This window comes from Trifolium pratense, linkage group LG1, assembly GCF_020283565.1.
Source record: "Trifolium pratense cultivar HEN17-A07 linkage group LG1, ARS_RC_1.1, whole genome shotgun sequence".
Lineage (NCBI taxonomy): Eukaryota > Viridiplantae > Streptophyta > Magnoliopsida > Fabales > Fabaceae > Trifolium > Trifolium pratense.
The window spans coordinates 10,325,756-10,340,824 of record NC_060059.1 but is presented as its reverse complement, the minus strand read 5'-3'; the positions used below and the strand labels follow the sequence as shown (position 1 = coordinate 10,340,824).

Sequence of the window (15,069 nt, the reverse complement as noted above, 5' to 3'; positions counted from 1 at the left end):
GAAGTGAACTTTGTTTCATCTTATTGTTGCAATGTGTTGATTGTTTTCAAGATGCAAATGTGACCTACATTTTTCCTAATAAAATGTAGTGATTTCTAGTCATAATAAAATACAAGTAATAACCCAATTGATAAGAATATTATATATATAGGGTTCGAGGTAAAAAAAGACTAGCTCAAAATATGTTTTTATAAGTAATTTTTTCATAAACTACTTTGAAAAACTTATAATAAAAATAGAAAAAATAAGAAAAGAAAGATATAATCATAAAACATGTTGATACTCAAATAACACAACTCTTAATTTAATTTTACTTATGTTTATACGTTTGGTTCAACGGTCAAATGTCAATATTATTAGACCGAATACCTTCATTTAAATTTGAACTCAGAACCTCACATTTATATTTGTAAATGAATTTTGGTGTCCCTTAGAATAATACAAAATAATTTTTTTTACTAAACAATTATTTTATTTTTTAGTATAATTAATATTTGAAATTCCTTAGCTTATGTACCAAAAAATATTTGAAATTAAATGATGCAAATGACTCAATCCCCAACATGCTGGAGAGGAAGACAAGGCCCTGATTTCACTCGTGGTATTGTCCAATGTTTTCAACTCTATGAGTTTCAATGCACATTCATAGTACTCGTCCTTCACCTGGAAGAAAGAGTTAGCCAACCCTCCTACTTTGAGTTCATAAGCAGATGGCTAGTACTCCTTTTGGTCATGCTTATTAGAGACAATTAGGTTATATCTGTTGTTCCTAAATAGTACTAGCACGTACCATATATTTGTTCCCCAGTTTAATTACTCATTTTAGAAGATGCAAGAAAATTAGGGATAATAAAATGAAAAGCTTGAACGAAAGAAAATAAAATGATTTTTTTTTTTGGGTCAAGTAGTAATCTAGTGACTAGAAATTCCACCTTAAAGGTGAATTAGTGGAGTGTCACGAGTTCGAACCACAGCTCATGCACATATAATGCGATGTCCGTGCCAATTAAGCTAAACTCACGGGGACAAAATAAAATGATTTTTTTTTAACGAAAAAATGAATTATTTGTTTAACAACAAACTCAACTCATTTAATTAATAATTGATTTAGTATATGATGAGATGCGATATAATCATAAATTTGGTGAATATGTAACTTTGTTAGTTAGTGAGTGACATTGTTATAGTTTGTCTCATAATAAAACTTATTTTAAAGGGTAGAAAAAGTCCAATAAAATATTACATTATAATACGATGACACCAAATTTAGATCGATAGTTTTTTTTTTTTTTTTTTTTGACGTTCTGAATGATAGTTGGATATACTGAACAAGCGAACAATAAAAAGAAAAAATGCAGTTTGTGACGGTTGAAATCTTTACAATTAGGCATCTACGGCAGTTCTCCATCGGTCGAAGATTTATGTGTTACGAGGACACTTTGTTATGGTGCTAGGATTTAAGCACATGAGGAGAATCCAACCCAAAAGACTAGTCCAATAGGTGGGAGAGCCTCATGGTTTAAATACCACATCAAACACTTTGATATTCTCGATGTGGGACTCCTAACATTGCCACCCCCTTTAAGAGCCAACATCCACGACAACTTTAACTCTATCGGCACTGACCCGGTAGCCCTTTCCTTTTCGACGAGTTCACTCACCTATAAGTATTCGGTGGAACACCTTAATCCAACCTATAGGTAGCCCTTTATGTGGCCCAACTCTCAATGAGAGCACCAATTGTTAGGATTTAAACACATGAGGAGAGCCCAACCCAAAAGACTAGTCCAATAGGTGAGAGAGTCTCATGACTTAAATATCACATCAAACACTTTGATATACTCGATGTGAGACTCCGAGTGTAGTGTCGCAAAATGGACAATTTCTTGATGGAATACATGCCTTCAAGTTCAACAAGATAGACATGTTAATTATGCTCATCTCGCCAAGCCACATTCATAACATATTTTAAGCCTTAAGCTTAGGACTTTTCTCGGTTATCCAATGTTGAACCTTAGATATCTTCATTGTGTGTATGAGTTTTCATGTAGTATTTGTTACTCTATAATATAATATAACTTTAATTAAATTAATCATATCCCTGTTTTCTTAGAAGTAAATATATATTGCACAAAATATATATACATGATTTAAGAAAACTTAAGTGTATTATTTTCAGGAGACTAATGTCAACTTAATATTATTATTCATTGCTGTTTTTTTTTTAAAAAAAAATCCCTATAAATGTCTTACTTTTACAATTTTTTTTCCCCAAACTATCATAAAAATAGGACATTATGGATTTTTAATTTATAAAAGTATGGCATTTTTTAATATTTTTTTGACAGGGATATTTTTCTAAAAAATCATTATTCATCACACAATTTATTTCTCATTTCTCACCTAGAGTTAGGTCTTAGGTTAGTTTTCATGGTGAGAATCTTGTCGTAAATAAATTGGAAGCCTTTCCACGCCATTTTAGCAGAAGATTTCTATGTTTTCTATAGGTAAAATAAAACCACTCATTTTTGTTAGTTGTGACTAGTGTATACGTACTTTTATTCTAATATAAGGCTTAAATGCAGTTTTGCCCCCCCTGTTTTGATTAAATCGGAATTTTACCCCCTCTGTTTTAAAACGCGGACTTTTACCCCCCTGTTTTATAATTTTTTGGATTTTGCCCCCCCTAAAATTCTGCTTTCGAGTCACAACTTTAAAGCTTCGCACACAACTCAATTTTGATCAATAATTCACCAAAAAGATACCGAAATGACCGTAATCGAGTTATCTTTCCACATAATCAAACCCCACTGAATTTGGAGTTACAAAGAGAGATTAATTACCGTTTTAGTGAAGGTATGTCCCCCAAAATTTTGCAAAAATCTGCTTTCGAGTCACAACTTCAAAGCTTCGCATACAACTCAATTTGGATCCATAATTCACCAAAAGGCTACCGAAATGACCGTAATCGAGTTAGCTTTCCACAGAATCAAACCCCACTAAATTTGGAGTTACAGAGAGAGATTAATTACCGTTTTAGTGAAGGTGTGTCCAATTACTAATTCTGCAGAAATCTACTTGTGATCTTAAAATTCAACATCGTCTACCGAACCCATCGTAACTCCAAAATCGACGAAATTGAAATGCCAACAAGGGTAATTTCGTTAGATTTCCATACATGTAAATAGTATTAAAAAATGAGCTACAGGGTGAGAGGAATGACGAAAATACTAGTAGTAGTTTCATACGATAATTAATTTGAACAGACCTTCACTAAAACCGTAATTAATCTCTCTCTGTAACTCCAAATTTAGTGGAGTTTGATTCTGTAGAAAACTAACTCGATTGCGGTCGTTTCGATACCAGTTTGGTGAATTATTGATCTAAATTGAGTTCTGTGCGAAGCTTTGAACTTGAGGCTCAGAAGCAGATTTTGTGCAAAATTTTAGTGGGGGCAAAATCCAACAAATTATAAAATAGAGGGGGTAAAATTCCGCATTTTAAAATAGGGTGGGTAAAATTCCGCATTTTCCAAAATAGGAGAGGTAAAACTGCATTTAAGCCTTCTAATAATTACGTGAATAAAAAACATTCGTAGTGTTTTTGGACAAAAAAAAAACATTCTTATATGTCAACGAAATTAACCAATTTAAAATGACTATGAGTACGATTCGTGATATAAGGGAAAATTGGTCAACTAAAGTTGATGTATCTAGTCCAAATTTTTAACCAAATACATCAACTTTCTTTGACCAATTTTCCCTTATATTTTGGGACAGAGTAGTATGTACTTAATTAAAAACTTGCTTAAAATCGTATGAGAATAACTATATGTTTGTTTATGCAACGAAGTGATTATCTAATCTAATCTAATCTCTATCACTAATTTTGATGATTGATTGCATTTTTTGGTGACATGTTGATGATAGTTTTCATTTTTTTTGCTAACGAACATTTAATTTAGCCACTATTTGACACAAATAATTGGTTAGATCAGTATATGACAAGTATAGCAATACCATTTTGGTAACTACTTAGACACGTGGCAGATATAAATAATGCTTTAGGTTTCTAATTTTGTTCAAAATATTCATTTACGTCAAAATCTATTTTAAATTTAATTATACTATTGAAATAGTCTTTGTTCATAAATTTTTCAAATGTTATTTATCTTTCATTTTCTTTTTATTAAACCAAATTTAGAGTGACAGGATGATAACTCAGTTTAAAGTAGAGAATATAAGTTTAAGATATTTCAGATCTATTTTTTTTTTTTTTTACCTCTAAACAAAATTCTTAGAGCTTATCTTTTTTAAATCTTTACCTATTTATCTCTCTTAATAGAGTCCGTTTAGTATTGAATGAATTTTCTTTTTGTATGATTGAAATTCATCACCGCTCAATGAATTGGATAGATAAATAATAAATAATCCAAAAGACCACATGTCAACCTTGAAAATCCCACTCATCTCACTCAAAACAACTAAAAATTGGAAAGAAGCAAATGTAATAAAAATCAATAAAGAGAAAGGAACACAGATCTAAATTGTCATCAAAACAACAAATATAAAAGGGGAATAAGGGTCAGTGGGATCGCATATGATGTGTTAAATATTAGATTTCAGCGGTTATAGATTTGGTGTGAAAACGATTAATTTCATTGAAGATTTTAGTGTTAACTAGTCGATAGGAGGGGCGTTAAATAGTAGATTTCAAAGGTTATATTATATTGCTTTAGACAAAGATATCTCGGTAGCAGAGATGTGTCAGTTAGGGTGGGCAAATGGTGGGGGGGCAGGTGGCAATGGGGCCGAAGATTACTTGCTTGGGAGGAGGAGGTGGCACGTAGAGAGTTGGTGGCTAATGTTGTTTTGCAGGTTAATGCAGAAGACAAATGGAGGTGGGAGCTTGATCCTTTTGAAAGGTATTTTGTTAAAGGGACGTATGCTTTTTTTTACATCCTTTCATCAGGAGGATTCGACAGATATTAAAGATTTAGCGTGGAACCGATTAATTCTATTGAAGATTTCAGTGTTCTTATGTCAACTTTTCAATATCAGACTTCCAACAAAGGATAATCTACTTAGGCGTGGTGTTATTTTAGCTGATTCTACTTTATGTCCGGGAGGGTGCGGGGCGCAAAAAACTTGTAATCAGTTGTTCCTTCTTTGTAACGTGTTTGGGGTTATTTGATATAGGGTGATTAATTGGTTAGGAGTTTTTTAGTGTTTTTCCTAACTCTATTAAGTCTCATGCTACTCAGTTTGGTGCATCTTTTGGTTTTCGAAAAGATATCCTCCAAGGAATTCAAGTTGTGTGGGTAGTGTATTGTTGGGTTCTTTAGAAAGGAAAGGAATACTCGATTGTTCAATAATGACGAGCTTTCTATTGATCAACTTTTTGATCAAGTGAAGATGACGTCTTGGTGGTGGTTAAAGGTTAGGAAAAAGGATTTTTGTTATGACATTGACATTCATACTTGGTGGTTTTCGCCTTTGTTGTACTTAAAGGGCATTTATGTTTGAAGATTTGCTTCATCTTGTGTAACATTTTGTATCTTGTTGACATTTATTGTGCTTATTTCTTAATATATTTTGACTTTTTTAGTTTTTTTTTACATAAATCGTTTCGCATAAACTCAAAAATAAGTTTAGAAGTGGAAATTATTTGTCCTTTACACTAACAAACAAGCTTAATTTGTGATTAAAAAAAGAAGAAGCTTAATTTAGGTTTTTTTTTTTTTTTTTTTGTGTAAAAAAAAAAAGGTTAGTGGAAACAGAATTTGATGTTAAGATTAATTAATTAAGATTAAGAAGACACACCACTTTCTCTCTAGTTTCTCTCTCTCCTCTTTAATAATAATATATATAAATAAATTCTGACATCATATGCTCCTCTCATCTATCTTTTGTTCTTGTTTGTTTGTTTGTTTGTGCGTTTTTTTTGCTCTCTCTTTTCACCTCCTCACCACTTTTTTCTCTCTATATTTCAATTCTCTTCTCTTTTCATCCATTCCCTCGAAATTTTTCTAGGGTTTTCCTTTTCACGATCAATCTCAGGTACACAATCCTTCTTCAATTTCCACTAATCCCAATTTTCATTTTCATATTTCGATTACGCGCTTGATTTTTCTTCAATTCTCAATTATTCTTGTGTATGTGTGTTTGTGATTGTTGATTTTTGACTCTTATCGTTTATCAGGTGGCATGTGTGGTGGTGGTGGTGCATTGAATTTTGATTTGATTAGGGAAACACTTTTATTGTTTTCCATGGGTTTCACTCTCAGATTGTGCTTCCCTTTTTTCTTTTTCTTTTTTGTTTTCCTTTTTACTTTCCGAGAGATTCAAATGGTTGTGGCGGCTTAGCAATTTGGTTGTATTGTATTGTATTGTATTTATTACAGTCTTAGAAATGAAAAAACTTTGATTGCTTGGTGGGTTGATACAGGGATAGAGGTTGGATTCTGTATATTGTATATAGTAGTGGTGGTGGTGGGAATTCTGTTAAGATGACAGATTTTGAACCTCTACAGCAGAAACCTGAATCTGCTGATACCACCCATGCTGAGTTTGACCATGGATTGGAGGACTATATGCGTGGTCACTTGGATGATTGTATGTCATTTGCTTCGTGTAGCTCTTCCCGGGCACAGGATGATGAGGATGATGAGAGTGATCAGCTGGTTAGGAGGAGACGGAGGTCTGATCTTGAAGGGGATGATTTAGCGGAGTCATCAGCAGCGCGGAGGCGCCATTCGCGAATTTTGAGCAGATGGGCTGCCAGGCAGGCGCAGGAGATGATAACTACTATTGAAAGGAGGAATCGAGAGTCAGAGTTGATGGCGCTTGCAGGGTTACATACGGTGTCTATGTTGGACTCTTCTTTTTTGAGGGGGTCGCAGTCTCCTACTTCTGGCCAGGAGGGGGCTGTGGAGAGACCGAGCACTCAGGCATCTTCCATTCTGCAGATGTGGCGCGAATTAGAGGATGAACATTTGTTGAATCGGGCACGTGAAAGGATGAGGGAAAGGTTGAGGCGGCAGCGGCAGAGGAGTTCTTCTGATGCTAATACCAATGTGTCAAGTACCATGTCTGACAGTCGAGGCAGTGAGAATAGAGGGAGTTTGGGGGATGCAAGTGAAAGTGAAAATGATTATGGTACCTGGTCACATGATCAGATTGGATCACGTAATGCACATGTGAATCATAGTGTATCTAGCAGGGAGCAATCTCCTGATCTTGGCGAAGTTGAGAGGGAGAGAGTTAGACAAATTGTTCGGGGATGGATGGAAAGTGGTATTAGTGATCGTTCATCTAATGTGAGCCAGAGAAATAACAACCACAGATCAGAATGGCTTGGAGAAACAGAGCGTGAGAGGGTGAGAATTGTCAGGGAATGGGTGCAAATGACTAGCCAACACAGAGGTTCACGTGGGAGCCGTAGGGATGCTCAAGTAAGTGAATCTGCTCAAGCTGATCGGACCCGTGATATGGCAGCTGACCATGATGAGCGTCAGCCAGAGCATGTTCGGCGGGACATGTTGAGGTTGCGTGGAAGACAGGCTCTAGTTGATTTGCTTGTTAGGGTAGAAAGGGAAAGACAAAGGGAGCTGCAGGGTTTGTTGGAGCATCGAGCTGTTTCTGATTTTGCTCATCGCAATCGTATTCAGGTTTGTTGTGTACCCTATCAGAACTCAGAATTATCTTGCAGTATATGTTTTCCTTTGGTCATGGTTTTTTCACTTAATGTAAACCTGGTCAGATTTTGAAAGCAACAAAGTCTTGCAAGAACTAATATTTAATTCAAGGCTCCAGTAATTTATACTACAGTCTGGGTTTCAACTTTATTAACTCTTAATTATGGATTGATTCTGCATATGTCTTCTTCTGTTCTCTGATTTGGACTCTGGTTATTTTCTCCTTGGATATAGTTATAGAATGTTATTGATTTTTCGGTATTTAAATTTGCTATATGTGCTGGAAAATTTGATAAATGTGTTGTGGTGTTTCTTTTCTCTAATTTGTTTCATTGAATTCTTTTTATAAATTGAAAGCATCCATGTAGTATTGCCTTGAAAATTACTAAAATATGTTGCTTAGAAAAGTGAGCGTGAAATATCGTTTGGATGATTACAGATCACCTGCCCAGAGTGGCAGATATTTATTGCATTATAAAATTCAGAACTTTTGCTTGTTATTTTCTAGTCTAATTCAAAACTTTTTAAGACTATAATTCAAGAGGTATTTTTGTGCTGTGCATTATCAAACCTTTACATAGAAAGGGTTAACAAATTTTATATTTTATTCCTTTTGTTCGGTTATTCGTTGTAGTGGAAAACATGCCAAGTTATGATTCATGAATGCGTATTATAATATATCTCTCCCTTTGTTGTTACATGAGCAACTGGCACTGCATATTGTTTCAGTTTTTGTCTTTTTGATTCATCAGTTGACTCCTTTATCTTTAATTACTTCCTCATCAAATAATTAATAAATCATGAGACATAAAGATATCTATGTGTACATGACTTGGTTGTTTCTACTTTTTCACCAAGTATACACCCTCTAGTTGTAAATTGACTATTTATACAATATTATCATTTTCAGTCATTGCTCAGAGGTAGATTCCTTAGAAATGAAACTGTTGAAGATGAGAGGCCTCCTTCTACAGCTGCAAGTGAATTAGTTCAATTAAGGCAACGACACACCGTCTCCGGTATAAGGTATGCAATTAAATACTTGCATCCAGAGATGTTCATTTCACTCAGCTCATCATTTGTTCAATCTAATTAGGATTATAGTTTTTTTTTTTAAAGTTTTTTTAGAATCTAAATGGATATATATATATATATATATATGTAAAACAAAAATCCGCCATTGTGCATCAAAGTTAATTATTATACAAAGCATAGGGGTCAAATAAAAATCCACCAATGTGCGTCTAAGTTACTTCCCCTTGACACAGATGTTAAACCAACTAAACCACTTTTAATCTTATTTCTTATTTCTAATATTTTATACAAACAAAAGCACTGCCCGCAAGATAGATTCATGGTAAAAAAATAATTTTATTAAAATCATAAGATAGCATGATAATTTTCTTTATGTATCTTGGAGGCGTCTAAGACACAAAATCGAAGTTTTTTCTATATATATATATATATATATATAGAAAAAACTTCGATTTTGTGTCTTAGACGCCTCCAAGATACATAAAGAAAATTATCATGCTATCTTATGATTTTAATAAAATTATTTTTTTACCATGAATCTATCTTGCGGGCAGTGCTTTTGTTTGTATAAAATATTAGAAATAAGAAATAAGATTAAAAGTGGTTTAGTTGGTTTAACATCTGTGTCAAGGGGAAGTAACTTAGACGCACATTGGTGGATTTTTATTTGACCCCTATGCTTTGTATAATAATTAACTTTGATGCACAATGGCGGATTTTTGTTTTACTCGTCATTTTATTCGTTGTTAGTTTTGATATAGAAAATTATTTAGCTTTTATTTTTATTATTGATGTTTAAGTTTAGTTATTTTTTTATTATTGGTTTTAAATGAATTATTATTATTTTGCAAAAGGAATTGGCTCCTGTTCTCAATTAAATATTTACTGATTTTATTATGGCAGGACGCTTTTTAAGTTTCCTCTGAGTTTCTCTTCAATTAGTATATCAATTATTAATATATTTGTTATTTTTTTTTTGAAATTTCGTTTTTGTTCCTAAGTTTCTTAATATTTAATGAGCTGGCTCTATGCTCCTGATCATGCATTTATTAGAATGTGGTGTGTCGATGATTTTTGTTGAGTACAGCTTGTGCTTATTATCAACACTTAAATGATGTGATTCAGGGAGGGGTTTCGCTCAAGATTAGAAACTATTGTTCGTGGTCAAGCAGGCACCAATCCTGATACCACATCAAATATTAGCATTGATGAAACAAGACAAGATGAGAGCCAATCAAACACTCTCATAGATGATCAACAAGAAAGTTATGACCAAGAGCAGATTAGGAGCCAGGAAGCTGATGCACGTCAGTTGCCTAATCAAACAGGAACTTTGGAGAGTAGCACAAGTGAAAATATTAGTTGGCAAGAAGCTAGTAATCAAGGAGGGGATTGGCAAGAACAGATTGCTGCAAATGAGGGAGGAAACTGGCCGCAGAGAGTTAATGGTCCATTCAATCAGCTCAGAGATGGAATGGAAGCCAGTGACTGGCCACAGGAAACTCCCAGAAATTCAGCTGGGGAAGATCCTGATCCACAGGAGGCTCAAAGAATTTGGCAGGACGATAACACAAGGGAAGCTGTTGGTAATTGGTCTGAAGGACCTTCTGCAGCCTCAAGGAATCGCCGTGGTGTTCCTTTTAGAAGATTCAATAGATTTCATCCTCCTGATGATGATAATGTGTACAGTATGGAGCTTAGAGAACTTCTGAGCAGGTAATTTTTCCCTTTTGGATCTTTTGCCTCAGACAGCTTTGAGCCTGTTTGGCTTATATATTATCTAATTTCCAACCTGGTGTTGGAGAGATGGAAATAAAAGATGTATTCCAAAACATGTCTTGATTTCTTTGGAAACACTAGTTTAACCCTTTCCAAAATCTAAAATAAATTGGATACTTCTACCTTGATATTGTACAGGTTAACATGGCTTGATACCTCATTTATTTCCTTTCATTTCTTCCGGGCACCATGCCTTGTGATAGTTATTGATCTTTATATTCATGTTTCAGGAGAAGTGTATCTAACCTTCTACGTAGTGGTTTCCGTGAAAGTCTGGATCAACTAATTCAGTCATATGTTGAAAGGCAAGGTCATGCACCAATTGACTGGGATTTGCATCGAAACTTGCCTACAACGACTCCTGCCTCACCTGAACGAGACCCTGATCAGCAGGGGGATGAACATAATGAGGGTCAGCGTGAAGCCATCAACAGACCTTCACTGGTGTTGCCTTCTCCACCAGTGCCCCCGCCACAACCACTGTGGCACCAAGATTTGCACCAAACTGGATGGTCTCGTCATACCATGCACCGTTCTGAAATTGTGAGCAATTTTCTAATATAATATACCTTAATTACATATATTTTGGCTGTGTTCTTAATATAGCACTTTCAAATCCTTAACTTAACAAAAGTATTACCTATGGAATTGCATACAGAATATTGTAGTATATTTTTTCTTATCATTATTCTTTTAACATGCAATCAATTTAGGCTTCTATACAAAAGCATTAGTTGTCACTGCTAGGGGTACCAATTGAAGCGAGAACATTATTAAATTTGATCCGGTTCAGGATGTTAATTAAGGTTATTTGTCATAATATTTATGTTCATTAGTACCATGCTAAATAATAAAAATATGTTTCATAAGATATCCAAGTAGATCCGAGTTGAATATGTGAAACGAGAAATTATAAGCAGCTTTAAAGCTCTGGGTAGTCCACTGTTTGTGATCTTTGTTGTTAGGTCTTGGCTAATGCCATGCCTTTCTGACAATAGATCAACTTAATCACCTTTCTCTTTCTTTCATATATCCTGTTTTCTTATGTTTGCTTATCTTTACATCTGTTAAGTGTACCGTTATATGCTTTCATATTATATTTTTTCAAAATACTTTTTAAATTACTGGTTTTGATTCTGACTGGGAGCAGGAATGGGAGATAATGAATGATTTAAGATCAGATATGGCAAGACTTCAGCAAGGCATGAATCACATGCAGAGGATGTTGGAAGCCTGCATGGATATGCAACTGGAATTGCAGAGATCTGTCAGACAGGAGGTCTCTGCAGCTCTGAACCGCTCAGCTGGTGAAAATGGTGTGCTATTTTTTCTGTCTCATTCAATGCAGTTGGATGTCATTGTTTTGTGTTTTGTTTGAATGAATTTATTATTTTGGTAATAATGCAACTGTATTGGTTGCATTTAGTCAAAGTTTGTTGATTATATCTGTTCATCTTTCTTTTATCTCTAGTCACTCATTGTATATTAATCTATTTGTAGGATTGGGTGCTGAGACATCTGATGATGGGTCTAAATGGGGGCATGTAAACAAAGGAACTTGCTGTGTTTGTTGTGATAACCACATTGATTCGCTTTTGTACAGGTATTTACACATTAGGCATACGTAATTTGTCGAGGTCTAAGTTATATTGGTTGCTTTTTCTCATCGGTGGTTTTCTAATTGAATTTTCGTCCAAATATCAATTTCTTGCAGATGTGGACACATGTGCACATGTTCAAAATGTGCTAATGAGTTAATCCGTGGAGGAGGTAAGTGTCCGTTATGCCGAGCACCAATTGTTGAGGTGGTCCGAGCATATTCCATATTGTAAAAAGGAAAGTTGGAAGGACACGGTAAAGAAGAAAAGATCTCGACGGTGTTAATCTCAGTTCGGATGTCTTGAGGTTCTTATTTATAGATGTTCAGTAGATGCCCTATTTTACTGATTACATAGGGAACTTCACGAAATGTATAATTGGATTAGCAAATGGCGCTGTTAATTCATCATTCTTGCGTAAATAAATAGTTGGCTCAATTATTCTTTACAAATTTTTCTTCTACTGTAGATATATTTTTCTTTGAAAATTCTGAGCTGTACATGCAAACTAAACTATCTTTGGAAATTCTGAGCTTGTACATACAAACTAAAATAGAGAGCTCCAAAAAAATATATTTGGTCATTACCTATGATATTTTTACTTAAGGCAAATGCTAAATAGTGCCTCCGGAGCACTCTTTAAGCTCTTAAATAGTAAGTTTTTTATAGAATTTTTATCGGAATGCGTAAAGTCAACTCATTGGAAATTGTAGTATTTAACTTTTTGAATAAAAAGTTTCTTTAAATAGAATGCTTAAAGAGTGCTCCGGGGACACTCGTTAGCAAGACCCTAATATTAATAACAATGTAAAAAGTGGAGAAATGATACATGTGGGAGCCAACCTAGACTGAGATTAGAATGACATTGATTTCCCATGATTAATATATATATTAAGCACACCAGAAGAAAAAAAAAAACACGCACACATCTAAAGCTGTTTGGTTGCTATTTAAGGATAATAATGTCATACTAGGATGAGTGTAGCTACAAGGATAATGAGAAATAAACAAATTGAATTTTTACGTCAACTCATTTAATCTAGGTGAAATAACTTAAACTCATTCAAAAAGTTATATAAACAAAATTCTTTTGTTTCACACTAATCACGAAATTTGTTGTATTTACTAAACTATCTTTTAAAATATATTAAATTTGCATTGTGACTATGCAATTATCTTTAAAAGTAGGAGAATGTTAGCATGTGCCCTTTAAGAAGATAAATTCTTGGCTTAAATGCAGTTTTATCCCCATTGTTTTGATTAAATCGGAATTTCCACCCCCCCTCGGTTTTAAAATGCGGACTTTTACCCCCCTGTTTTATAATTTTTTGGATTTGCCGCCCCTAAAATTCTGCTTTCGAATCTCAATTTCAAAGCTTCACACATAACTCAATTTAGATCAATAATTCACCAAACTAATACCTAAATGACCGTAATCGAGTTAGATTTGCACAGAATCAAATCCCACTAAATTTGGAGTTACAGAGAGATATTAATTACTGTTTTAGTGAAGGTATGTATCCCAAAATTCTGCACAAAATTTGCTTTCGAGTAACAACTTTAAAGCTTCGCACACAACTCAATTTGGATCAATAATTCACCAAACGGATATCGAAATGACCATAATCGAGTTAGCTTTACACAGAATCAAAACCCACTAAATTTGGAGTTGCAAAGAGAGATTAATTACCGTTTTAGTGAAGGTATGTCACCCAAAATTCTGCACAAAATTTGCTTTCGAGTCACAACTTCAAAGCTTTATACACAACTCAATTTGGATCAATAATTCACCAAACGGATACCGAAATGACCGTAATCGAATTTTCTTTCCACAGAATCAAACCCCACTAAATTTGGAGTTACAAAGAGATTAATTACCGTTTTAGTGAAGGTCTGTCCAATTACTAATTTTGCAGAAATCTACTTCTGACCTTCAAATTCAACATCGTCTACCAAATACATCGCAACTCCAAATTCGACGAAATTGAAATGACAACAAGGGTAATTTTGTTAGCTTTCCAGACATGTAAATACTATTAAAAAATGAGCTACAGGGTGAGAGACGTGACAAAAATACCAGTAGTTGTTCCATACAATAATTAATTTGGATAGACATTCACTAAAATGATAATTAATCTCTTTGTGTAACTCCAAATTTAGTGGAGTTTGATTTTGTGAAAAACTAACTCGATTGCGGTCATTTCGGTACCAGTTTGGTGAATTATGGATCCAAATTTAATTCTGTCTGAAACTTTGAAGTTGAGACTCGAAAGCAGATTTTGTGCAGAATTTTGGTGTGGGGGCAAAATCCAAAAAAAATATAAAATAGGGGGGGTAAAAGTCCGCATTTTAAAACTGGGGGGTAAAATTTTGATTTAATCAATACTGGGGGGCAAAACTGCATTTAAGCCTAAATTCTTTGTATCATTAAATGTTATATTTCTATTTTTAGGTAGCTTAACATGTGCCATTAGGGCACAAGTTAACATGACTCTTAAAAGTAAACAACTAATTGGGGATATTTTAGGAACAATAGCATTTAATAGAGTTTAATTTGGTAACTTTTGCATATATTTAAGACCAAATTTCTTTGTTGACTTTTGTTTATAAATAAGGTCGGAGAAATTATATACTCCCTCCGTCCCATATTATAAGTAAAAAAAAGTATCACATTTATTAAAAAAAGTAAAATATGATAATTTGAAATGTGATTTTTTATATTATCCTTGAAATAAGTTTTATGGGATGATGCAAAAAGAATTTTTATTGGTTATTGATTATGGGAAAAAGAAGAAAGTAAATTAAATGCAATTTGCATTAAATTTTATGAAAATAATTAAAAGTAAATTTTAAAAATGATAGTAAAAGTTAATTGTTTTTTCTTATAATTTGGGACAAGGGAGTGTGTGTGTCTATATATATATATATATAGATAGATAGATAGATAGATTATAGATAGAT

General features: G+C 33.8%; 1 protein-coding gene across 1 annotated transcript; it reads left to right on the top strand.

Moving 5' to 3' along the window:
- Window positions 1-5,787: 5,787 nt before the first annotated feature.
- Window positions 5,788-12,576, top strand: LOC123908338. Its single transcript, XM_045958963.1, has 8 exons — window positions 5,788-6,059; window positions 6,202-7,669; window positions 8,607-8,722; window positions 9,857-10,447; window positions 10,741-11,053; window positions 11,661-11,826; window positions 12,011-12,113; window positions 12,225-12,576. Exons 2-8 carry the CDS (start codon window positions 6,509-6,511, stop codon window positions 12,340-12,342), a joined length of 2,568 nt encoding a protein of 855 aa, XP_045814919.1. The 5' UTR covers window positions 5,788-6,059; window positions 6,202-6,508; the 3' UTR covers window positions 12,343-12,576.
- Window positions 12,577-15,069: the final 2,493 nt, after the last annotated feature.